This window comes from Pseudogymnoascus verrucosus, assembly GCF_001662655.1.
Source record: "Pseudogymnoascus verrucosus strain UAMH 10579 unplaced genomic scaffold scaffold_1, whole genome shotgun sequence".
Lineage (NCBI taxonomy): Eukaryota > Fungi > Ascomycota > Leotiomycetes > Thelebolales > Thelebolaceae > Pseudogymnoascus > Pseudogymnoascus verrucosus.
Window position 1 is genome coordinate 99189 of NW_017263652.1, and position 25537 is coordinate 124725.

Consider the following 25537-nt stretch of genomic DNA (forward strand, 5'->3'; position numbering starts at 1 on the left):
AGTTGTGCCTCGTCAGCATTGCGCAACTCTGAATGACAAAAGTGAGATGCTTTTCTTCATATTAAGTTTAGAGGCTATCCTAAATAAAGATTCTACTGATGTTTCAATGGCCCAGATGGTCCTGGGGCTAGGACCAAGCTATAGTGACAAGAAAGTACGCAAGATCCTCATGGTTGTGTACAACGCGTTGCAAACGAGGTAATAATCAACATCACTAGTCCCTGCTAGGAGACGCATACCGTATGTGACATACGTAGCAGCCTCAAGGAGTGATGATGAACCTGCATGGACTTGGAGGTCCTGATGCTTGAACGCGTGGATATCTTGGCGCTGGCAGTTCTCTCTCGTATTTGCAAAGGCTGTCCCATCCAAATAAGTCTACGACGCTTCGTTAGACGCTGAGTGAACTTGTGCTCAAGTTAAAAAAATCATGGAACTCACTGCCCTTTCCAAAGTAAGCCTCGTACTCGGACTCGGACTCGGACTCGGACTCGGACTCGGACTCCTCAAGGCAAGCTAGCTCCAAACGCGAAAAATAAGGTTTAGACTCGCTTGGCAGCCGTGGCTGACAACTAGTGACTGCCACAAAGATCGGTACGTCTAGCATCGCAATTTGGTAACGTGGCTCCGAAACCTCCGATCTACCTATGAGGAGATCAGGGAGGTTGTTGACAAGGATGGGCAGTGTCGACTAGCGCAGGGGAGTGATTCTGGAACGACGCCAGGAAGGAGGTGGAGGACGTACGCTGCTGGGGATGAAGATCACATCGTATCTTGATGCGGCACTTGCTTCGGATTACGAGATGCGAGAGGAACTAGCTATCGGCCACCTCAAGTATCACTGACGGTGGACCAGCTGATCTGCATGGTCATGACGGATGAATCCGAAGTTAGTTTTTTTCCAGAGTTTATATGGGGCCATCGTGTCGGGGGTGTGAGGTGGCAACGGCCGAAGACATAGCGAAAATACTTCGCGATGTAAGTGTAGTTGAGCCCACAGATTTACCTTCTAATTCTTATGTTGAATGCCATTCAAAGCTTAAAGTGCATCGAATTTGCTACTGATACTGGGTACAGATATACAACTTCTAACTTGGCAATCAATTGATAATTCCTGAGAATGGATAAAGCTAGCGAGGCTAGCAGTGAAACTGCAAGCTCACCATCTGTTGGTCACGCATCAGCATACTACCATTCCGCCTTCCAGAACCAGTCTAATATCGAGTACTCCTTGGTCGACGATAACGCGTCTGTTATTCCTCATTACGATGGTATTGAGGTGGTTCCCGATGATAGTTCTACCAATTTTGACCACGAAGCGCCTCCAGCGTATCATCAACTCACCATTGCCGATGGCGGGATCTCTGCAGAGGTTATGCGTACGCAATTCGCCCTTACTTTGGAACAATGCTGATAGACTAGGCACAGAAAATGGTAGGGTTAGCATGCTCATCAATTCCTCCATGAGAATCCCGGAACAGGTATCACCATTTGAGTCGCAACACAACTTCTCGACTCTGCATTCGCCTACATACTCGCAATCCGAGTATCCGCTGTTACATATTGTTATGCATGTCGTTGGAAGTCGCGGTATGGTCATATCAATCAACCCTGAAACTTTCGAGCTGTGCTAAAGCCAAGACAGGAGATGTTCAGCCTTTCATCGCGTTAGGGAAGGAACTCCAACGTTCCGGTCATAAGGTCCGCCTCGCAACACACAATATTTTCGAATCATTTGTCAGAGAATCGGGATTAGACTTCTTCCCCATTGGTGGTGATCCTGAACAGCTAATGGCCTACATGGTCAACAACCCCGGAATAATCCCAAAGTTTGCCAGCCTTCGCGACGGCGAAATCGCCCGCAAACGGAAGATGATCCTAGAGATGCTTGAGGGTTGTTGGAGGTCATGTATAGAACCGGACCCGAAAACGAACAGGCCATTTGTCGCTGAAGCGATTATTGCTAACCCACCAAGTTTTGCGCATTTGCATTGCGCCCAGGCTTTAGGAATTCCGGTACATTTAATGTTCACTATGCCATGGACTCCAACACGAGAATTTCCACATCCCCTAGCAAACATTGTGAAGACTTCAATGGCAGATGTGGAAACTAGTAATTTTCTATCGTATGGGCTAGTAGAGTTGATGACTTGGCAGGGGTGCGTTGTCGCTTTCCACGACTGCTGCGTTTAAAGGGACACAGTGCTAACTTTGAGATTTAGATTAGTGGATATAATTAACATGTGGAGGAAGGACTCGTTGAGCTTAGAACCGATCAGGGCAATGATGGGGGCGGGGCTCGCCGATTATTTGCAGTTGCCTTTCACGTATTGCTGGTCACCATCACTTGTTCGTACACCAGCGGACTGGCCGTCAAATATCGGTAAGAAATCTATTTAGCATAATTTGGGGTTTGAAGTCGATATATGCTAGCTGACACTCTAACCCCACAGACGTTTGCGGGTTCTTCTTTCGCGACCCTCCTGATTTCACTCCACCAGTTGAGCTCGAAGAATTTCTGAAGTCCGGTCCCACCCCTATATACATAGGGTTCGGCAGCATCGTGATGAATAATCCACAGATGATGACGGAAATAATCCTTTGTGCTGTGAACGAAGCTGGTGTTCGAGCGATTGTGTCCAAAGGCTGGAGTAAGCTGGGCAACGGTTACTCAGATCCCAACGTGCTCTTTATCGACGACTGTCCGCATGGCAAGTATTACTTTCAGGGAGAAAAAGAACTAGCTAACCCGATATAATAGAATGGTTATTCCAACAAGTCTCCGCGGTGGTTCACCATGGCGGGGCCGGAACTACAGCTTGTGGGCTGAGAAATAGTCGGCCAACAGCCATTGTTCCCTTCTTTGGAGAGTAAGTATAACATTTAATCATCACTCTCAACTAGGTCGCTGCTTACAAATTCAAGTCAATTCTTCTGGGGTGAACAAGTTGCCGCAGCAGGGGCAGGCCCTCGTCCAATTGATTACAAATCTCTCGACAGTGCGAATCTAATTGCCGCAATTCACAAACTCCTCGAGCCTCAGACACTACTTGCCGCACAGAGGATCGCACTTAGTATGGAAAAAGAGTCAGGAGTTCAGGAAGCAGTCAAATCTTTCCACCGACATCTTCCAATGAAGAAGATGCAATGCGATATACTTCCAAGGCAGCCAGCGGTTTGGCAATATCAATTGGATAATAAACAGGAGCTTAAATTATCCGACGAAGCGGCTTTTATTTTAATGGAGCAGAAGCAGTTGAAGATGAAGAACATTAAACTGTGAGTTAGAAGTCACCTGGAAATCTTGCATCATTTTTGACTCGTGGCAGATACTCTTCTAATAAAATAGAAATTGAATACAAACGCTGGGATCCCCTCAGTGCCGGCTCCTCCACCCTGATAGACACTATCATGGACCTCACATCGGACGGCAAAAACCTCTTCACAGCACCATATAAAGAGATCAAAAAAGCGCAAGCACTGCGTAGAGAGGATTCCGCCAACAGCCACACCGACATGAACGAAGTAGCACTTAGAGGAGGAAGTACAGATGCCAGAAAGGAAACAACACGCAGGCATACTGGTGCGGCAGCAGCAGCTGGAGCTGCTGGAAAGGGCCTGGGAAAGATGGGAGGAGGATTTGCGAAGGGTATGTTACTTGATTTACCGGTCGCGATGGCGGATGGGTTCCATGCCATGCCGATGCTTTATGGCGATAAGAAGATAGAAAGGGGGGCTATTACTGATTGGAAGAGTGGGATGGCTGTGGGTGGGAAGGTGAGAAAAATTACTACAAAGTTATAGAGGAAAAAATAGCTGCTAATTTCAGAGTCAAGAGCCTGGCAGTGGGTTTCTTCGACGGATTTACCGGAATTGTAACTGCGCCCGCAAAGGGAGCGGTAAAAGATGGCGCAGCGGGGTTTGCGAAAGGCTTCGTAACTGGAACTCTTGGAGTCCTTTTCAAGCCTGGGGCAGGTAAGTTTATTCTATTTCCTAGGTGGCTTCAAAGTTAGCTTACAGGACTCGTCCGCTAACAACTTCAAACAGCAATGCTCGGTTTCGTCGGCTACCCGCTCTTAGGCGTATACAAAAGCATTAGCTCCCTGCACGCCACGCCAACAGAAACCAAAATCTTGCTCGCGAGGCAGATTCTAGGATCAGAAACCGGGAGACAAATTTCGGAGCAAAGAGACGGGGAGAAGATACAGAGTGTGCTTGAAGGGTTTAGAAGGGCTACGGGGCGTTAAGTCGGTCTCATTCTCTTGATTGGTGTTAGTTGTAGTTCGCATACTTTATTATTCGTGATGTTTAGAACTACCAGTATGGCATAGCTAGGTCATGGACTTTATTCTACCGGAGAGACGTTATGGTTTTTAAAAGGGATGGGCTTAAATCGACGAGGTGTAAATAAAGGCAAGAAATCTAGAAGGCTATATAGTAAGGAGAGGTTGAAACCGGCACATGGGCATTAAGAAAATAACCGTGATATGCGAGGGATTGCCCGATATGTGGAGGTTTGCGGTTTTATTTGGTAGACAGTATATCATGTTGCTATATGGATGAGGCAGTCACAGCCAGGCCACAATAACGATACTGGTAAATGTATAATATATAGTAGAATATGATTTGTAGCAATTCTAACTTTTTATTTTAACTCCGTCTATAGATGAAATTCTTAGGGCGATTAAATGGTTATACGGTGGATCTTACAACAGTTCGCGTGCGGTGAATAACTGTGGAGGCAACCACTTTCGCTCACCATCGCTGTCCCAGAAGCTTTTCCGCAACCCGGACTTTACAACGCCCTTCATCATCACGTTTACAAAAAAATCCCAAGGTTTGTGTTTTTGAACTGCCAACTTGGACCCGCTGACAGATTGCATTAGCCATGTCATACAGTGTTTACACTGTAGAGCTTCTAGGCTCGGGCCCCATAAATCACGTTCGACTATTTGTTGAGACCCAGGAGGATGGAGGCGGTCAGATATTCCACGTCATTGGGACTATCCTCCAGGGCATGACATTCGAAACCAGATCCGGGGTGAAGCAAGAAACCGATGTGTTATTCGTGCCTGGGTCACAGATATACGTTGGACGAATTGCGCAGTCGGCAGTGGGGGGATTGGACGAACTGTGCAGATCGATTTCTCCGCCTGCCGCCCAGATGAATCTAAACGGGTCGCGAAAGGATCCGACCAAGCCGCTACGTCGCTGCGGGGAATGGGTGGAGGAAGTCAAGGAAGAGGCTCTGCGCCGTGGGTTGATCTCCCAGTGATATCTTGCGCCACTTTGGCGTTTCTCGATAGTTTTGAAGTTAAAGTAGCCAAGGAAATTATCAAAGAAACCAGATGGGCTAAGCTAGTACTGTATTATCTAGCACCGGGTTATTGGCAAGCACATGTGCGGTCACACTTTGGTGGGATATTGAAGATGCTACAGAACAAGGCAGATCGATAAATACCATTGTAAATTATATCACGCCATGAAAACAGAGAAAAACTTCTGATAGATGCCATTGTATATAATTACATAGATTTTGTACTGTACATTCTTGTTCACCTACGATTCTACCAAACCAACATCTCGCCGGATTTTGGCTTCTCAACTCTCACAACCTTGTCGCTGTTCAGAAGACAGAGCGGGTCGAAGGCAAGTTTAATCTACGCATACGCCGTTAGCAAAGCAATCTTCAACCGAAGAAGGGATGGAACTTACCTTGCGCATAGCATCCACAGTCGTCGCCCCCAGCTCGTGATCCAAGTAATCCCTCTTAACCAGTCCCACCCCATGCTCTCCCGTCACGGTCCCCTCCATCTCCACAGCCCTCTTCACCATGCGATGCACAAACGCCTCGGCCTTCTTGCGCTCCGCATCGTTGTAGATCAAGATCGTGTGGAAGTTACCATCGCCAACATGCCCCACAATCGCAGCTAGCAGCCCGATCTTCTTCAAGTCATCCTTGGTCTCCTCAATGATGTCCGGCAACCTGCTAATCGGCACCGCCACGTCACCAGTCCACACGTGGTCGCTTTCCTCGCGCTTCAGAGCCATGACGCTCCATAGCGCCTCCTTGCGCGCGGACCACAGATCCGTCTTCTCCTGCTCATCGCGCGCGAACTCGAACGTCTTGGCGCGGTGCTTGTTCGCGATCTTCTGCACCATCTGTACCTGCTCCTTGCACGCGCTCTCGGTGCCTGCGAATTTGAAGAAGAGCGTTGGCTCTTCGGCCCAGGTGCGCGACGTGGTGCCGGAGGCGTTGATGCACTTCATCTGAACGTCGTCGAGGATTTCGATAGCTGCGATGGGGATTCCGTCACCGACGACTCGGGAGACGCACTCAGCGGCGTCGCGGATGGATGGGAAGGCGCAGACAGCGACGGAGGTGGCAATTGGCTTCGTGGTTACCTTCAATGTAGCTTCAGTGACGAGGCCTAGAGTTCCCTCGCTGCCGATGAACAGTTTGGTGAGGTCATAGCCAGCGCTCGACTTGCGAGGACGTTGGCGCGTCTTGATAATAGTTCCATCGGCCATTACGACAGTCAGGGAGAGGACCCATTCACGCATGGTACCATATCTATAAGCGTTCGTTCCAGAGCAGCCAGTTCCGACCATGCCGCCAATCATGGCTCCTGGTCCTGGGTCCGGTGGGAAGAAGAGGTTCGATTCAGCAAGGACTTCATTCAGATGCTCCCATCCAACTGCCGGCTGGACAACAACATCCATATCCTTCTCGTGAAGCTGAAGGATCTTATCCATCCGTCCGAAGTCGATGCAGATTCCCCCACGAGTAGCCGTATAGTGTCCTTCCAGAGATGTTCCGCCAGAATAAGCCGTTACGGGGATTCTCCTAAGGTGGCAGACCTTCATGATCTCGCTGACTTCCTCAGTGGTGCTGGGATAAACGACGAGGAATGGCTTCTCAGAGTCCTTGCGGAGATGGGATGACCATTCAGAACCGGCGTGAGCGACAACATCATCCTGTGTAGTATTGACGTTATCCTTCCCAACAATGGCGACGAAATCCGCCCAAGCAGCTTCGAGGTTTGTTGGCGCAATATTGTGTTTCGGTGGCTTCGTCGCCGCAAGAGGGAGTGTAGAGGAAGGCGACGCAGGAGCTGGGTTCTTCGTGCCCATGTAGTAGCATGCTAAGGAAGAGGCGAGGACAACTATATTCTCACGTTAGCAATGTTCCTCAATGCCTCCGCTTGCCGCCCTAGCTAGCCATGCTTCAAGGGCAGCCACACAGAAAGCCCACAGCACAACTCACCGAACGTAGTCGCCATATTCCTCCCCCCAGCCCATTCCTGCCGCTCATCTGCATGTCTCTCCCGGTCCATACGCTCCTTCGCCGTGCGCGCCGCCGTACTGCCGTACAATTGGCTCCTGAAAGCTCCATGGATCTCAGCCTGGCTCGGCGGGCTCGTTCTCGGCGCCGCAGGCGGCGGCGTCGTGCCAGGAAGAGGCTTTGAGGAGCCTATGTTCGACTCGGGGGTATTGGAGTCCGATGCATGTCGTCTCTGGAGCTGTGTAGCTGTGCGGCGCAGGCAGCGTTGGGGCGCTGGGGTGCTGCGCTGCAAGGTCCGGAGGAGGGAGTGTGAGGCGGGCATTGCGGTGGCTGAGCGGGCTGCGTTGAAGAAGTCGGGAATGGAAGCTCTATGAGCTATGTCGGAGCATGGCAATATGCCGGAGAACCTAAGGGATAGTCACTCAGCTGGCACCCTAGATCCGTTCGGCCGATGATGATGATGATGGTCGAAGCTACTATGGGGATTTTGCAGAAGACATCATAGCTAGCCGAGAACGCGATAAGCGTCATATCTTTGTCAGTGTGATCTAAACTACAGATATCATTTCATGAAAGAAGTATTGGTGATAATCCAACTTGAGATATATACATTCTCTAATACAAGCAATTATAATGATATAGCCAGGATCCCGACTCCTCGCCCCGACAGGGCCCAGTTAGCAAATACAGAACCAACTCCGCCGCCGCCAACCCACTCTAACATCCTAAAGCTAACATGAGAGCAATTGTACATCTAACTTTGATCATCAAAACCGGGGCTCTTAAGCCAAACTCCTTGAATCCCACCATGACAAGGATATCCATCCTTGCCTTATTATGCTCCAAGTGTAACACGAAGACCCAAACACCATCCTCTTAATCCCATCCCTTACTCGTTCTTCCAGCCCTGCATCAACTGCACAGTAAAAATGGGTTTCACCCCATTGATAGCCGCCAGGTAAGCATCAAGCTCCTCATCGTGGTCAATCTGCAGGTTCATCTCCTGCCCATTACTCTCCTTCACAATCCCCTCTAGGCGCACCGGGATAGTGCCAGGGTATTTGCTTGTCGCCAGCTGCCTCAGCTCGTCCACCGACACGCTGCTCAGCGTGCTCACCCATAGTCTCGAAGGCGGCTGAATATCAGAAGCGGGGTGAAGACGGAAGTAAACAGCAATCGAGTTCGCTGGGTTCGGAAAAGCTGCCTGCGCCGCTTGCGCTGTGTACTGTTGGTCCGCGTACTGCTGCTCGGCGTAGCCGTGGTGGTCGTGGTGGGAATCCATGAGCGATGGGTCGTTGGCAGTGGCAAGCAGTAGCGAGGGGTCAATTCGCATGTCATCGTGGTCTGTCATAAGAAGGTGAGACTGGTTATGCCGAGCCAATGCCTGGGCCTGCGCTTGGGCTTGCATGTGTGCCTGTGCTTGCGCCTGGGCCTGAGCCTGGGCCTGGACCTGAGCTTGCGCTTGAGCATGAGCAGCAGCCTGTACCAGGGCGTCGTGAGGACCCGGCATTGGGTATTGTGGGATATCTTCCTCGCGATCATTAGTGAAGCTCTCCATATTTTGCGGGACCTCAGCCGTGAAATTCGAGTCGAATTTCTTCTTCCTCGTAGGGTCACGCTTGGTTTGGTCGTCGCGGAGGCGCTTCATGACATCTCTGCAAAGGACTTCCATCGCCTTGAGTTTCTCCTGGCGCTGCGGGTCCGCTTCACCAGGTGCGAGAATGTTCGTTAGGAGCTCGGATTCGTCAATCCATTGTTGCTTGAGTTCGCGCCAATGGTCGTCTCCCGCCTCCAGCTTGCTCGTGAAATGGTCTGCCTTGAGAGTCTGGTAGAAGGCGTTGCGGATCTGCCGCGATTCCTCGGGGTTAATACCGAGGGCATTCTTCGCTTCAGCGATCGTCATCCTGCGTTCCAGCGTACGCATCCGCTTTGTGACATCTGTGCAAACGACATCCAGAGCGAGTTTCTTCTGCTCTTGGTTGTCAGTCTCTTGCCAGAAGACTTGCTGCAGATGCGGGCTCTCCTGCACGAGCCTGGCCTTCACAGCCTCCCAACGTTCCGGCCCCGCGAGAGTCTTCTTAATAACATCCGCTTCCTCGCAGATCCTCTGGAACCGCGCTCTGATATCCCGGTATAGGGCGCTGTCGAGGCTCAAGAACGCCTTACTCTCATCAATTGTCGTCTCCGACGGGAACCTCGGCGGCCCAGGCGGATCAGCAGGTAACCCCGCCCAGCCCCTCGTCCTCCTCCTCCTCTTCCTACTCAGCCACCTCACCGCACTCTCCGCCTGCAGCTTCTGCAGCCTCTCCATCCTCTTCGCCAGCACCTCCGGGCTCAGTTCCGGACTAACAGCCCTATCCCCCTCCTTCTTCGGCGCCGCCCCCGCCTCGCCCTCCTCCACCTCGCCCTCAATCTGCTGCTGTTGGCTGCCCGAGCCGTCGTCAAACAGGGCCTGCTGCAGCTGGTCCATCACGTCCTGCTCCGACTCGCGCTTCTTGGCCTTCATCCCGTTCGGCACGCGCAGCAGCCAGCGGTTCTTGGCGCGCACGCGCATGAGCTCGCGCTCTTTGATGTCGAAGCCGTCCTCCTCGTTCAGCACGCGCAGCATCTCGCGTTGCGATACGTTGCGCTCCCAGAGCTCCTTCACTCGCGCCACTAGCTCGACGTTTTTGTGCGCTGGGTTTTGTTTCGAGGGGAATTCCCAGCGCTTGAATTGTGTTTGGAACGCCCGTTTACTGTAGCCACACATATAAAGTCAGTCCACTGTACATATAGGCCGCAAGAACATGCAACGCAGCGTGCTGTCGGGGTAGGGCAGCTGTAACGCTCATGGGGGTAAACGGGTACACACCTCGGCGCAAACTTATGGTGCTCCTTCATAAACTCCATAATCTCCTCCAAGCTCTTCTTTTCCTCAATGTAGAGGCGGTAGCAGAGCTCCTCTTTGTTCTCCCAATCGTACACCATTTTTGCCTGTATCGGCCCACGCAGGGCGTTGCCTCGGGGTGAATGCGCGATGCGCGATGCGCGGTTCTGGTGCGGTATGGCACAGTAGTAAAGTTTTGGCAAAAGTAGTCGTATACGGATACCTTGATGGCCGTATGCAGATTCAACGGTGATGTTTTGCGTTGTGGGCTCCCTTCGATCGCTGGTGAACGGCAGGGAAGAGAAGTCACTGATGGCAAACAGCGCACGTGATGGGTTGTCACGTGGGTCGACTTTCGCTTCAAGAACAAATGTTATACTTTTTTCCGTAACATAAAGGATTATCACTGTCAATGAGTGAATGCTGAAAGGCGGAAATATATACATGCCATCGCCTTTTATTACATTAATCCATTGTGCACCCGGGCACACCAGTAACTCCCCCAATATCGCCCACAATATTCTCATGAACCCTTCATAAACCCTCTAAGTCTAACCCTTCACACCCTTCTTCGCTCGCCCATTCTTAACCTTCTTAGCCAGCGCCAGATTCTCTCTCTCCAGCAATTCTTCTTCCCTCGGTGTTAGTGGCGCCTCTTCCCTCTTGCCCCCAGTCCCCGGGCTCTTCCTCCTCATCGTCCCCGTCCCCACCATCACAAACTCATCCTCGCTCTCCGCATCCCCCAGATCAAGCAGCACAGGCATGCGCCACCATTCCTCGCCCAGTACTTTCCTATCCACCGTCCGCACATCCACAGCCTCATTCTCTCCGTCAAGCATCTGCTGCCGCCGCTCCTCCTCAGGGTGGATATCGAACTCGTCCTCTGCTTCCTCATACTCCACATTCTCCTCCACCTCCGCAAAGTCTGGTGCAAGCGCCGACCACCGCTGTGGACTGATAATGCTCCAGATATGGATACGCCCGCTCTCGAGCCCGCACGCCGCGATCAGCGGTCGGCTCGGATGCCATTCCACCACGCCGTGCTCCTCCTTGGGCCCCTCGAGAATCTTGACCAAACTACCGTGATTGCGCTCCCAAATGTAGATGTCGTGGTTGTTGTATGTACTCGCCATAACGTATTCGCCCGAGCCGCTAAACGCGACGTGGTTCCAGCTGAGGCGGTTGACCACGTCCTGGAACTTGTGCTCGACTTCGAGGTGGATCTGGTCGGCATCCAGTGTCGCGTTGTCTAGTGGTGGCAGGTGGATTGTGCGGATCACGCGGTCCTGCGCGTTAACTACCATGTCGCGCCCTGATGAGGTGAGGCGCAGGTAGATGACCACGCCAGCACTGATCTTAGTTGAGTAGATTGTCGTTCGTGTCGCGGTTTCGATTATGTTAAGCCAGCCTTTCGATGTGCCAGCGAGGATATGTGATCCAGATGCCGTGAAGATGGCCACGGTTGTCGTCTGCTTTGCATCCTGAGCCACTTGCTTCTCGCTCAGCTTCTCGCTTTCCTCGCGCGTGCGCTTTGGCACCGATGAGAACTTGTAGCTGGTATCGTTCCGTAGGTCGACTAATAGGGGTTGGTTGTCGAAGAGACTCAGTACAGCCAGATGACTATTTGTCTGTTAGCTGTGCTCACAACATCTCCCAAAGCAAGCACCTACTCATCTGCCGACGACAAATCGGCCAAATACACCATCCCACCACACCTCCACTCCCCCTCCACCCCACCCGTCTCCAAATCCCACAGTATAACCTTCCAATCCTGCCCCGCGCTCAACAAATACCGCCCATCCTTGCTCCAGCTCAGACTCTGGATCTGCCTTGTGTGCCCTCTCAGCTTGCGCGCGATGCCCTGTGTCTCCACATCAATAATCGTCACCACACCATCCACGCGCCCCGATGCAAGTAGGTCGCCTGCCCGGTTGAAGCGCGCGCACGTGCTGTGGCCGCTGCGCAGCGAGGCGGTGGTGGTGTCGGGGTAGTCAAGGGAGAGGACGAAGGGGTCGATTAGGGAGAGATTCATCGCGGTGGGCGGGGATGCATAGATTCGTGTTTCAGTTCAGGCCGTGAGTAGCAGACTAGAAAACTAGTGCAGGTTGTGCTCGTCTCCTGCTCCGTCTGATGTTTGCCACTGTTCTGAATATTGGCCGTAAGAGAAGGCTGACGTTCAGCCGACATCTTATCTTTGACGAGGCTGGGGTGGGCTGGGAATTATTTCGGGCACGTGACTGGAAAGGCTGAAGATGGCGGTTGACAGGTGTTGATATTGACACGGGGTGCTTCTTTCCAAGTCCATTGTAGCCTCGGCAAACATAACGGACTTTCTATTATGAAGCATTATGAATTATCTGCTGTATTAGAAGTTGCGAGAGGCGTATCCGGCCATGTCTATACCAGGAATAATATTTAATATTTTTCATAATAATAGCGAACTCCACCGGCGATATACCAAAAGCCAACCCCTACCACGTTCAAGCCTCCTTACCATAATATCGCCGCAGACCCGCTCTCTACTCGACTCGATATTCTGGTCTTCATGTAGAGTACATAGCGAGTACTACAAGATAAATAATGTATATAATATATAAAATAATAAAACAATAATAATAATAATAATATAATATAACAATATAGAAACGCGGAATAACTAACACGGGTAGTTCAATGTACTGTCTCGTTCTTTACCACCGTACTCTACCGTACTCTACTTTCACATCCGCCGTACCTTTTTTCATTTCATCTATCTTGTGTAACGGCACCCCCCCTCCGCGATCTAATCCATCCGATCCCTTCCCCCTGTTACCATGTTCCTTCCCATGATCATGATCCTTACCATGTTCCCTCGATCCCATGTTCCCCCTCGGTCCCTTGTTCGCATATTTCCATGCCTCTTTCATTGCTATCCATGTTCCTTCCTTGTTCCTTTCCCCAAAACTCATATCTCGCCTTCCTCAGCCGCTCAGGGACGGGTTAATACGACAGATGGACGGACAGTGGCGGTGTGTGGGGGTCTGTCCTCCTCCTCCTGCTCCTCCTAGGGGCCCCTGGGCCCCTACAACTCTCCCCTACACACTTTCAATCCTCCGCATATCATGCCACGTTATGTCCATCTGCCGCATTTCCTTCGCCGCCGACTCTCCGCATCTTCTCCACGCCGTCACATTTATCCATAGCATTACCCGCTGCGGCTCTGGATGATACCACAGTACTGTACATACAGATACACACTGTTTTCAGTAACTACAATATCACTTCCAACAGCTGTTCTTCTCTCATTTTCCTCTCTTTTGGTCTCTCCAGCACCGCTCTCTGCCGGTCCAGAAAGCCCACATCCTGCGCTATGATCCTCATTTTACACATCCCTACCCCCCGCATAACCGTGCGGCCGAGGAGGCTTGTCGGTCTCTTCCTCCTCGCCATACTCCGGACCAAAACAGGCATCTTGACGTGATTTCCGGCCTAGAAGGTACCTTCTTGTATCAAAAATCCCTCGCACGTTCCAGCTGCGCGCTAGACAGCGCTACGCTCATCCCCCTTCGAGCATTATAGCGTGGCAATCGCGATCGTCGAAGGGAAGCCAATCCCTCCGGGCCACAAAGCCGACCACGCCCCATCTACTGCGCCCTACCACCACTATAACGCCGCATCCCTCCCAGTGCAGTGCAAGTGCAGTGCATCCCCATCCATGCATCCCTTCCCCTTCCAAGATCCCTCCCCCGTCCAGCATCCAGCACCCACGCAGCACGCCCAGGCCACCACGCACGATGCATCTCCCAATCTCCCACTCTCCTACCTCCTTCCTCCTTGTCGCCTCGCCTGCCCGCGTCCTCCCACCTCTCCCCCCAAACCGCTTCCTCCGAACCACCCCATCCCATATCCCACGCCCGCTATCGGCCCCCCCACCCCTCTGGCCCTGTCTAGCTTCTCCCGCGCGATTCGGGATCTCTCGCCTGGCTGCGCACCCCCAGCTAGCCCAGGGCACGTACGTCTGCGCTGCAGCACGTGCTGCCACTACTGACACTACCACCACTACCAAGACTAGCACTACTAACACTTACTCACACTACCACGCTGCAGCATCAGCGGAGACTCCGTCTGGACACGCATCGCAGCGCGGACACGACACTAGATGCTACTACTGGCTGAGACACGAACCGCCGCGGCGCACCGCCCACGCGATCGCCCTCCACCGGTCGTGGCACGGCCCGGTATGCTGTGCGTCCGCGCGCGGGATGTGCGTGCGCGCGGGTTGTAACGGGGTGGAGATGCGATGTGGTGCGCTGGGCGCTGGGCGCGCGAGCATTGCATACGGATGGAAGCGGATTGGGGAGTACGACGGACGGGGTTGGCGAGTAGGTAGGTATGGGAGGCTGGCTGAGGAGAGAAAGGAAAGGGAGGGGGGATGATGCACGGCGGCGGTGTGTGTGACGTCCGAGGTGCATTGCCTGGGAATTCTGCGTGTCACGAGAAAATAAAAAATTATTTTCTCTGTCGGAGCTGAGCTGAGCTGAGCTGTTGTTATGTTATGGTGTTCCATCGGCCTTCCATGGGCCAGGGGTCGTCGGTTGCAGATCATCTCACGTCGTTTCATTGACCGAAGGCGCGCTGCGGTTTTTTGTGGCTTGCGCCGAGTGTCCAGGGGGAGTTTGTTTCAGAGATTCAAGCATCTCGAGAGGAGATATTATTCATAATGAACTCGAGCTAAATTAATATAATCCCCGCCCAAAAAAAATCCATGCGTAAGCTAGCTATCTAGAAGGTAAGAACATGCTTTCAATTCGCTCAATATTAGACAAGCTCCCCCGCCGTCATGCAGGATAGGGGGAGGCCAAATGCTGCAAAATCCGCTTTTTTGGAAACACATATAGTTCGAACAAATAATAATAACTACGGCCGCTAAGGAAGCGGTCCGTCGCGCGTCAAGGTCCATAATAGTTCATAAAAATAGTCCAGAGCCAATCATCGTAGGACCACAGACGGCCAAAAAATCTGGCCTCATTGGAAGGCCCCAGCCAGAACGACAAAAGGTTTTCCGATGAGGAGGGGACCGGGTGATCACAATTTGGGTCGGCGGTAGTAGTAGTAAAAACACAAACGCAGAATGCCGCCCAAAAATATCAAATATAACTTTTTTCGAGGCCAGACTTGTGGTGTGTGGCCCTTTTTTCCCCTCCCCCCCTTCCCGCGAAGCGGTGCTGTGGTTCCCGCTGAATTTTTTTTGGCCGTCGAATTACGCAAATGGGCGCTCCAGAGATTAATCGGGGAGGCTTAGGCAAAACAAGCGCAGCGAATCTGAGTTGACTGCGTGAGTCAGAGGTCGTCGAATCCTAGTAATAGAGGTTCTTTTTCCGAGAATGTCGATGTTTTTGACAGTCGGAGTCCGCTGGGGACACGGGAGATCAGTACCTCGTCTTTGTAGCGGACGAGGGATTGCGTTCCAGGCATGGGGTTTATCATGACTTCGGCAGGCACTGCCGTCGGTTGCATGCGCTCGCTGTTGTCAATATCGCCATCTGGTCGATTGCCCCATGATGTCTGTAGATTCCCGTTAGTCCCAAGTTTCACAGCCCTTACAGGATCGACGTACCTCGTTCCATGTCCACAGAGCCTTCAATTTAATGAATCCGTGGAGGAAGCCGAATACGACTGAGACTGGCACATAAATGATATCGGAAGGATGACGACGAAGTAAGCCTGTAAGCTTGACGAGTTTGGTGAAAATATACCAGGCGATCACCAGGCTCCATCCGGTCCATGCTGAGGCCTGCTCCCAATTCCGAGAAGCGCAGTAAAAGGAGTAGAAGTATAGCGGGTCGGTTATGAGACCTAAAGACGTGAACGTTGCGAAGTATAGCGCGTATATAGTCCACCATTGGCCCCTAATTTGGCGTTAATTATGACTTCTCCATCGCCAATATGACCACTTACCAGTAAACCTTCCTGTCGATAAACAACGTTGTGTAGTTGCTTCGCCAATTACTCCTCGCCCATCTCAAGCACTGCCTCACAAAAGACCAGTCATTCTCCAGGGTCGTCTCAATCTCGCACTCGCGCTCGTATTGAATCCACGTCTTCCAGTCGTGGTTGACCAGCCATCTCGTCAAGAAATTATCATCATCAGCATTCAGCTGGTATTTCCCCCATCTCTCCTTACAGAACCCATCCAAAAATAGCGGATGCTTGAGAATCTCGGTGCGAACAGCGTTGGTCCTGCCAGACATGCACGAAGTTCCACCATCGTAGAAGTGAGAAGCCGAGATCTCAAAGTTGCGTCGATGAATGTAGCAAGCCCCTAGCCAATTCCAGGCACGGGTTGCGAGATCCCCGGTACGAACCCGCTGCACACGCTGGCATACGCCCACAGATCCCATGTCCTCCCTCTCGAACGGCGCCAGAAGCCATGGAAGAATGGTTGTTGGCCACGTGACGTCGTCATCTACCAGGACAGTGATGCGAGTGGTGACTCGAGGGATAGCTTCTCGTAGCTGGACTCTCTTGTTGGCGATTTTTGTATCGTAGACCTTGATACGTGGATCCGCGAAGGAGGCAGCGAACTGGAGGAGGCCATGATACTTGCCGAAGGTGGTGACGAGGATCAGCTCGTGGGGGTCACAGGCAAGAATGCTGGAGATTGGTCCGCGAAGCTCTTCGAGATTGCTCTCTATCGTAGGGATGACTACCGTTACATCTTCCTTGGTGTATGTGGGGTTCTGAGGTTTCGGTATCGATCTGTACAAGCAGTGACCGATAATATTAACGATCAGACGTACATATCGATAAGGCCTTGTTTTCTGGTCAATAAACTGGAACGGGAAATACAAGATGGCTGATAGATAAGCTCATCTCGATCTAGATATCGACTTACCAAAATAGGAGGATATACCATTCCCAGAATGTCAAATTTTTGAGAAATTCGGTCACGTGCATCATATATATTTGGAAGAAGATGCCCAATTAGAAAAATGTCCACGCCCTTGGCTGGGACAAAAGCGGGAAGATGACGTCTGGCAAACAGGGTAGCAGCAGTCGAGGGGCCACGGAAGACAGTCGATTGGTGGTGTGGATTGTGTAGTGAACGTGTGTGGATGGCTCTTGGATGTCTGAGAAAGTCTGCAGCAGCAGGAGGTTTCAAAACGAAGCACGCCTGGGAGAGAAGTTGCAGTGAAAGCAATTTGAAGTCTTGTTTTTGGCACTTATATTGAAAGCTCTGCAATCAAAGCGCGAATAAGAAGGTTCAGAATGATTCAGCGGAATGATTCACCGAGGTGCAACCCAGAATTGCTCCTGCTCCTCAGGATGGCTCACTCTCTCTCTGCAAGTCGGGAGAACGCGGAATCCAAGCTCTTTTCCAGCCTGGAGTGTGTATTGTGTATTACGCAGTGGCAGGTATACTGATAACTGACGAATACTGACGCTTTCAAGATAACAGAGGACAAGGAAATCGTAGCGACATTGACCATTGACCATAAACCACAATCTGCATCCAAACGACCGTGTATATTTTTCCGTGTTTTGCTGTTTTCTGTTTTTCTGTTTCCAAGGTTGTGACACGAAGAGACTGACTGATATTAGGAAACGCCCCCAAAGTATATTTAACAAGACATCTTCAAAGAAGGAAAGGGGGAAGAAGAGGGGAGAGGAAAGATTGGGGATGAGGCGGGAAGTAGCAAGACTATATAGTAGATGTGGAGGAGCGTGGTGGGAGGGAGCGCGGGAGTGGGAGTGGGAGGGAAGGAGCGCGTAGTAGTGGATGGAGGGATGTATAGACGGGGGTCAATAACGGCAGAGGGTCACCGAGCCGACGGTAATGGCCGCATAGCATGGCAAGGGCATGGCAAGGCAAAGTTACATGGAGTGGAGGAGACGAGACCAGAGGGAATAAAACGACGTGTCATGTCAACTGGTAGCGGCTATGGCTTGAGAGAAAAGAGTAGTTGCTCCATGCGGGTAGACCCAGTAGTGGAAGTAGGATAGTCCCACAGAAAAGAATGGCGAATATTCGGAAAATTAGGGTATTAATAGAGCCAAGAGGGTAACGGCGATGGGGGGGTAAGGCCTGGGGGGGGTAGAGGTAGGGGAGGGAGGGATGGGGGGGGGTGGAGGGGGGGAGGGGGATAGCAGTGTAGGGCGGGAGAGCATGGAGGAGACATGGGGGAGGGGGGGTTCAAAGAAGAAGCTTGGGCAAAAGTGGAGAGCTTCAATAAGTGGGGAGAGGTATAAGAGGGAGAGACGAGTCGATACTGTGCGACGTTGAGGATAGTGGAGAGTGGATATATGTCGAGTAGCAAGATAGTGGATAGTGGTGGGCGCGTCGAGGGGAGGGGGGGAGGGAGGAGGGGCAGTTTGAAGAGCCGTAAGAGGATCAGAGGTTGGAGGGGGGAAATAAAACCCACAGATAACACGAAATCAATCGAAACACCATCAACGCCACAATAGAACGGTCTAGTGGGAGGGGGAGTCGAGGTTGAGTAATTCCACAAGAATGTGTCGAGAAGGGGTTAAGCTTCTGAACCCCATGGCCAACCCAGAGCAGGCCATAGCAAGCCTTAGACATGGCATCGCATCCCATACGGTGCCATAACAAGCCATAAACAGCCAAATGGGCGGCACTAGCTGGGGGAGGATAAAATGGGACAATTAGGGACATTAGAGACAACAGAGACATTGGAGAGAATAGAGACATTAGAGACATTTTTTACAAGGAGCAGGGAGTAAAATGGAGCAACGGAGCAAGGATATAGCGAACAAGGACAGGGAATAGGGAATGCGGACAAGGAGTTAGGAGGAGGGGAGGGCCGGTTGAGGTGTGGTGGTGTGGTGTGGAGTGGTTCGATATGCACACAACACATGCGATATGCAAGTGTGTGTGTTGTACTTTTGAAGTAGAGTACAGTACAGAACAGTTAGTTAGTTAGTTAGTTAATTAGTTACAGTTGGTGGCGGGCAAGCCGCGGGTCTATAACGGGCTGACTAGGAGGAGACATTAACCAAGGGCTACAGGGCTCTACTACAGGGCTATTACAGTACATACAATCTGTCCGCCGGTTACTGGTGTCCGGTTACTGTATGTGTATGTGAATGTGTTAGTGAGCGTGTTAGTGAATGTGTTAGTGAATGTGTATGTGCATAAAAATGCGGAATAACACAAATACAGTAAGACATAATAGAGAGCGGGTGATACGATCGATGCGAGTTTGAAGTCTGTTTATGCGTGCTGTATGTATGTTGATGTCTGTTTATGTCCGTAGATGCGTGTGCGTTAATGCGTGCTGATAGAAGTGCCATATTGCCATATTGCCTTGCCATAGCGAGCAGCATGCAGTGTCTCGCCGGCACGTCTTTCTCACATCCCTACGGCCTCGTGTACGTCGTATGGGAAGCGGAAGGAACGAACGGAATGTCGTGGATGGATGGAGCGAAAAAAGAAAGATGGCGGCGGCTGTCTCGGGGAATGGGATGGGCGATTGGCGATGGATGGACGATGCTGGGATCGGGAATGTTGCATGTAGCCTCGGAGTACCGATTCTGCAGCATGGTAGGCGAGATGATGCAGCCGAGGGTACTTGGGAAGTACAGCGTAATACCCGCATCCCAGACGTGGTCACCGAGAAGAACGAGACGACTAAGACGACGACTAAGACGACGACTAAGACGACTAGGGAATAATAAGGGAATAGGTAGGGAATAACAGCAATAACACAACTATCCAAGAAACTATCCAAGGAAACTACTATACTAACCCGCTGCAACGAACTGAATGTATGAGTGAACGTGGAGATGGGATGATGAGATGAACGATGGATGATGCACATACTAGAAGTTACTACATGGGGTTCGCGGACGATGCTGGGGTTGATTTCTACAAAGTATTAGATAGTACAGGTACTCTACTCTACTCTACTTCCGCTGATGGTCTAGTAAACGTCTAGCACGTCTTGGGCAGTACTTACCTCCTACTTACCCTCTACTCCAGCCTGCTCCAGTCGTCTACTCCAGTCATCCGCAGTCCACGCCGATCGAGACAGTCTGTGGCAGTGGTTGGCAGTGGTTCGTAGTGGTTGGCAGTGGTTGGTTGTGTGTTTGGTAGTGGCTTCGTAGTGGCTGGGTACGTGTGATACGCGGTTGGCAGCGTTGGATGGCAGGTTGGCACGATGTTGGCTCTAGACCACACGCGTTGCTTACACGCGCCGAGAGAGGCTATAGAGAGATGCACGGGATCGAGGAGAGGGATGGATCGAGGGCTAATGCCGGACATGACAAGCCGTGCAGTGCAGGTAGAAACAGAAGGGCGGGACAGAGGTGCGTGATCGTGATCGTGATTGTAATCGTGATGTGTGGATTGTGATGTGATGGCTAGACGGGAAACTCGAGCCGGACTTCGAAGGGACCAACCGGCGGATATTTTGTCTCGGCGGTTGTTTGTTTGGCAGGTTGCTGTTGGCAGTTGGTCGTGTGGTTTGTGTGAGTGGTTTGTATAGGATGTGTTCACTCTGGTGCATCTGTGTGTGTGGGTTTAGTGACTTTAAGCGGCTTCTCGGTGGAGTTTGCATTGCAGTAGTTACAGGTCTCTAGTGCTTTCGAGGGTTTTGTTCGTCCGCTTGGTGTGCGGCGTGTCTGTGTGTCTCGGCGAGGCGTTCCAGGGCCGACGTCGACGCGTAGATCATTGATATTGGCTGTTGATGACTGATAGATCGTGGGTTGATTAGTTGCCGTACTCTCTATATGTGTCCTACTCTAGTCCGTCCGTCCGTCCAGTCAGTCTGCACCATAACATACCTGTGTGAGGCAGATTGTATAAAGTGCTATAGCCCAGTTTTCGAGTATTTCCAGTACTGTATCTCCACCTCTCCACCACAGTTTTTGTATCGGCACAGTAGCAAGCTTCTCTCCACCAGTTTTCGCATCGGCACAGTAGCACCTTCTCTCCCCCACTGCTCTTGTATCGGCACAGTAGCACCTTCTTCTCTGCCAACTAAACAACACGCACACTGTACTATGTGGTAACTCTACTCCGTCCCTCCGTCCCTTAGTAAGAAATAGCCAAGAATGCCTGCACGACATTGGTCCGTAGGGGTTAACTTGCTTTAGATTAACGGCCGCCCCTCCTAATCTCTTGCGCTTACAAGCGCCACTAGCGGATCAACCCACACCCCCCTCCCCTCCCTCCCCCACCCCCCCTACCCCCCTCGCTCATCAATCAAATCCCCTTCTTCTTCCCTAGCTAGCCAAGCCCCGTTTCTCTCACGCCTCCTCTCCACGCCTCCACGCCTATCCACGCCATCTCACGCCCCTCTCACGCCCCTCACACGTATCCCCATATCTGTCCGAGGTCCGGACCGTCTCCTGCACGCCGCTGTATGGGGAAGGGCCCGTCGCCGGAGTAAGAATACTACTGCTCTTACTGCTTGCTTACGGCGGTAGTAGTAGTAGTAGGATAGTAGTAGCAAGTAGTAGCAGTAGTGGCAGGAGTAGCGGTAGAGTATCGGCCTTGTTCTTCGCTCTTTCTCGCTTGGCTATCTATCTCGTCTCTTCTCTTCTCTTTCAGCTATTCCACTCATTCCACTAATTCCACTTATGCCACCCGCTCTACGCCGTACTTGCGCCTTCCAACGCATCCCCGTATCCCACACCCACTCACCCTGCCTGCCTTGCCCGTGCTACTGCCTCCTCTCACATGAACGAACGGCCGCTAAGCCTGGAATCTCCAATCGCATCACCCATGGCTCTGCCTATTTAATCCACTCGCCTCCCGCCAGAATCCTCAATCCCCAAAAATCAAGTTATTCGTCGTTGTTGTTACACTGCCTGCCGTCAGCAGAGCGAGTCGTTATCCGGCTATGGCTATGGCTATGGGGACATTATTCCGTCCCAGTCATCATCCTTTCCAGTCATCATGCTTCCTGCAGACAATAGTGCAGACGATATTTTCGATATATCGATAATGGAAGGGATGGCAATCCAGGGCCGTCGATAGCCTGGGATGGCGGATGGGACTGTCGTGCTATATATATCACGCACACACACACAATATTCCTCCCCCCGCCCCAACTTCAATATACTATACTCCACACAACCACCAACGGCCTTCGTATGGTGCAATCAATCAATCAATATATATCCACGATTGCCGCCTAAAAAAGAATTAGCCCCGCGAATTGTAAAATGGAGATGGAAATGGAATGCAAACTGTCCAGTACTCTACTCATAAAATATTCTGGCTGGGCACACTTCAAACTTCAGCATGTGCTGTGTCCTGTATGCTGTGCTCCGGCGAGGCAGAGACACCAATATGCACAATCAGTACGTACACCCCCCTCCGTTGGCCCAGAATAAGCCCAAATCTGGCCGAAGCTCCCCATAGCCACCAAGGTCCTGTCAGTCTAGCTTTATCCAGCCTAGGTGGGAGCCGCACTCAGCCTCGGGCTAATCGACTGCTATGATGACGCTGAGATGTGGCATAACAACACCACCACTGCCCCAATGACTACGCAACTCGTACGATCCTTCGCCCATACACTTGCTTCCTTCTCGCCGGTAGCGAGTCCCTTAATGCTTCTCCCACGCTCCGAGTAATTGAAGTGCCCCATGCCTATCCCGCTTCTTCCGTTACAGATGCCCCAGAGAGCGCGACATCTTCCTCGAGGATCTTGGTGACTCTGATGTGACGTTGTGAAGCCGTTGCCCGAACCGAAAACGCCCGATTGCCCATAGAGCGCAACGAGAAATCAACCCCGCGGCCGGCATGATGAGCTTCTCGCTCCCGGCGGATGGGACGCGGAGTTCGGCGACGGCGGCATTGCCGGGCTCCAAGTCCCCTGCCCTCACGATCGACGCGATTGCAAAGGCGGGGAGGCCGAATAAGGTTATTCGTAAACTGGGGCGGCCGCACGAGAAGAGCCTCATAAAGAATAGTTTGGACTTGGACCGGCCGAGCGTGGACCTGGGGGTCTATTATACTACCAGCAGGAGCAGCTATGATGCCGGCTCAGCGTCGCACAGCTTGGCGGATTTGACATGGAATTCGAGCTCGGCGAGGGGCGGCAGGAGGCCGTATCACCATAGGAGTGTGAGCGGCACGAGCCAGTTCTCATCCCGGACGTCGGGGAGTTATAACAGGAATGGCGGTTTTCAGCATCCGTGGCAGCAGACGCCGAGGCCGTACACGCCGCCGGGGGCGGCGAGCTATCAAGATAGCATTGGGAGTGAGATGGAGAGGAATAGGATGTCGTTCGCAGACGAAGAGCAGTTGGGTGTTCGGTCGGGGAGTACATTGTCAAATTACAATGTTGGGGGAACGCTTAACCCCCTTGTACCAGAAGTTACAGTACTTGACGCCAAACCAGGCGAGAGTTTATCACTTACCATCAACACCGACTCCTTGTCAACTCTACTCCGAGACTCAAACCTTCCTCTGTTGAACACAGACTCTTCCAAATCACCTGAATCAAACCTTGAATCCACAGAAGAAACTTCACCTTCAAGCAGCCGCGAAAGTATGGAGCATATTCGCAACATGCGCGCCGAGGGCGGCATCTTCGAGAAGAAGAAACCCCTCAATGAACTTGAGGTCCTGCGCGAGGCCCGCCGCCGCTTTGAGGAGAAGGAGGCCCTCAAGATCGAGCGTGCCGACCGTGCCCACGTGAGAGCCCTGGAGAAGAAGAACCTCAAGGAGGCCCTCAAGGCTGAGGCCGAGAATCGTAAGGCCGCCGCCGAGGCTGCGGACAAGGAGAAGTATGGACCTGACGCCTTGCAACCTCCCATGACGATGGAAGATTTCCTGAACTCCAACTACGAGGAGGTCGTCAGCGAGGAAGGTCGCCGCAAGAAGTATGCAAAGCGTGCCGCGCGCCAGAACAGCACGACCTATGTTGCAAAGCACAAGGCTCAGAACGCATGGATGAGCTTCATGATCTGGTTCCGCACCAGACTTCTCAAGATCAGCAGGAAGTTTTAAGCTGTCCACGTCTTCTCCGCTGGGTTCCTGATGGCTGTTCTGTACGACGAAAGGCCATGGCAAGGTCAAATCACTCAGATCGAGAACTTTACGTGTTCGACACCTTGATTCTTCAAAATTCATTTTCAAATTCACTTGCGAGATCAACATGGCTTTTCCACACACTTCAGCACCGGCATTTCGTCAAAGTTCAACAACATCCAGCCACTCAGTTTATCATCCAGCTTCTACTTCTCCAATGCACATACACCTCTCTTCTTTCCGCCATCAATCCAAAAAGGAAAACGCACAAGACTTCGCCTTCACCACGGCGGCACAAACAACGAATCTCACGACTCTCTTTTTTTCTCAACTTCTTCATCATTCGCATCGGCATCGGCATTCACGGCGGCATTCATCCCAGAGAAAAGGTCTCGGGCGTTCATTTTCAAACTCACTCGGCGGGCATTTACGGGCGGGTTTTCAGCATTTCACGGACGGCGCTTGGCAAGGGGAGGGGGCTTCAGGATGGGAATGGGACGGGGGGTTACTTCACGGTGTTCTTGTGGCTTTTTGTTTTTTTTTACTACTCATTGGGAGGGATAGGTAGAGGGGGAAGGGCTGTAGATGATGAGCTGGATGGTTGTTGACGACTTGCTGGTTTTGCTTTTTTCTTTGCACGTCGAGTTTCTGTTATCTGGCCCTGGGTCGAGGGGTTGGGTTCTCTTTGTCAACAACAGAACGGCGTGCTAGCTGAAGTGAATATACAGCTCTGAAATTACTTTGTCTGCCTAATTCGTGAGTGTGAGCGTAGGGATAAAATTCTAATTCATGGGCGGCTGCGGCGGCGGGGGCGGTGTCGGCGGCAAACGCGTCACATACGTATATAGCCCAGGCGCAATAGTGAATTTGTCTAATATTTACATGTTTACATTAATTTATTTACGTGTTGTTTGTGGGTGAACAACTGACGCCCTAATCTAGGGCGCATGATATGCTTAGTCGTCGAACGTACGTACGGGGGTGTTGTTTGTATGATAATCGTCCTAGCAATAGTCCTAGGCGTGTGATGCGCTTAGTCGTCGTTAAGGGGTTGCTTATATAATAATTGCTACGGCGATTGCTTGTTGTGGTGCTAGGAACACAGTTTATGGGGTAACAACTAGACTGTCTGTTAGTCTCACTCTAGGTCTATACGACTGTTTAGAGAATATATTTATGGGATTAGGTTTAATAGAGTATTATCACGTACAGTTGAACTATTCATAGGGGTAGGTTCTAGAGGGTGAAAACAATTGTGGGGTTTGGGGGGTTGTTCACTTCGTAACTAGGGAACCAGAATTATTTAAAGGCAGCATTCTTATATTATTCTGTAAAATATTTAGACTTGAGGAATGTTCTGTGGAACAGTTCGCATTGTTGTAGTTTTCTTTTTGTAGGAATC

At 51.5% G+C, this 25537-nt stretch overlaps 7 protein-coding genes across 7 annotated transcripts; 2 read left to right on the forward strand and 5 right to left on the reverse strand.

Annotated features, from left to right (window-relative positions):
• Window positions 1-378: 378 nt before the first annotated feature.
• On the reverse strand, window positions 379-607 carry VE01_00038 (uncharacterized protein; the record flags this gene model as incomplete). The annotated part of the gene is made up of 2 exons (XM_018269572.1): window positions 379-386; window positions 442-607. 2 exons carry the CDS (start codon window positions 605-607, stop codon window positions 379-381), a joined length of 174 nt encoding a protein of 57 aa, XP_018135241.1.
• Window positions 584-4593, forward strand: VE01_00039 (uncharacterized protein). Its single transcript, XM_059463239.1, has 11 exons — window positions 584-978; window positions 1078-1379; window positions 1429-1590; window positions 1646-2159; window positions 2223-2383; window positions 2454-2711; window positions 2762-2870; window positions 2926-3279; window positions 3330-3777; window positions 3837-3975; window positions 4048-4593. Exons 2-11 carry the CDS (start codon window positions 1121-1123, stop codon window positions 4245-4247), a joined length of 2604 nt encoding a protein of 867 aa, XP_059320130.1. The 5' UTR covers window positions 584-978; window positions 1078-1120; the 3' UTR covers window positions 4248-4593.
• Window positions 4594-5476: 883 nt separating this feature from the next.
• DLD1 (D-lactate ferricytochrome c oxidoreductase) lies at window positions 5477-7748 on the reverse strand. The gene is made up of 3 exons (XM_018269574.2): window positions 7268-7748; window positions 5716-7166; window positions 5477-5660 (listed from the first exon to the last, which is right to left on the reverse strand). Exons 1-3 carry the CDS (start codon window positions 7605-7607, stop codon window positions 5568-5570), a joined length of 1884 nt encoding a protein of 627 aa, XP_018135487.1. The 5' UTR covers window positions 7608-7748; the 3' UTR covers window positions 5477-5567.
• An 84-nt stretch (window positions 7749-7832) lies between these two features.
• On the reverse strand, window positions 7833-10463 carry VE01_00041 (uncharacterized protein). The gene is made up of 2 exons (XM_018269575.2): window positions 10137-10463; window positions 7833-10020 (listed from the first exon to the last, which is right to left on the reverse strand). The coding sequence occupies exons 1-2, from the start codon at window positions 10250-10252 to the stop codon at window positions 8175-8177; spliced, it is 1962 nt and encodes a 653-aa protein (XP_018135486.1). The 5' UTR covers window positions 10253-10463; the 3' UTR covers window positions 7833-8174.
• Window positions 10464-10535: 72 nt separating this feature from the next.
• Window positions 10536-12512, reverse strand: SWD1 (chromatin binding protein). Its single transcript, XM_018269576.2, has 2 exons — window positions 11822-12512; window positions 10536-11771 (listed from the first exon to the last, which is right to left on the reverse strand). Exons 1-2 carry the CDS (start codon window positions 12181-12183, stop codon window positions 10703-10705), a joined length of 1431 nt encoding a protein of 476 aa, XP_018135489.1. The 5' UTR covers window positions 12184-12512; the 3' UTR covers window positions 10536-10702.
• A 2292-nt stretch (window positions 12513-14804) lies between these two features.
• Window positions 14805-18132, reverse strand: VE01_00043 (uncharacterized protein). The gene is made up of 4 exons (XM_059463240.1): window positions 17026-18132; window positions 16089-16943; window positions 15748-16039; window positions 14805-15695 (listed from the first exon to the last, which is right to left on the reverse strand). Exons 1-4 carry the CDS (start codon window positions 17088-17090, stop codon window positions 15471-15473), a joined length of 1437 nt encoding a protein of 478 aa, XP_059320147.1. The 5' UTR covers window positions 17091-18132; the 3' UTR covers window positions 14805-15470.
• Window positions 18133-21621: 3489 nt separating this feature from the next.
• Window positions 21622-24627, forward strand: VE01_00044 (uncharacterized protein). Its single transcript, XM_018269578.2, has one exon. It carries the CDS (start codon window positions 22903-22905, stop codon window positions 24112-24114), a length of 1212 nt encoding a protein of 403 aa, XP_018135490.2. The 5' UTR covers window positions 21622-22902; the 3' UTR covers window positions 24115-24627.
• Window positions 24628-25537: the final 910 nt, after the last annotated feature.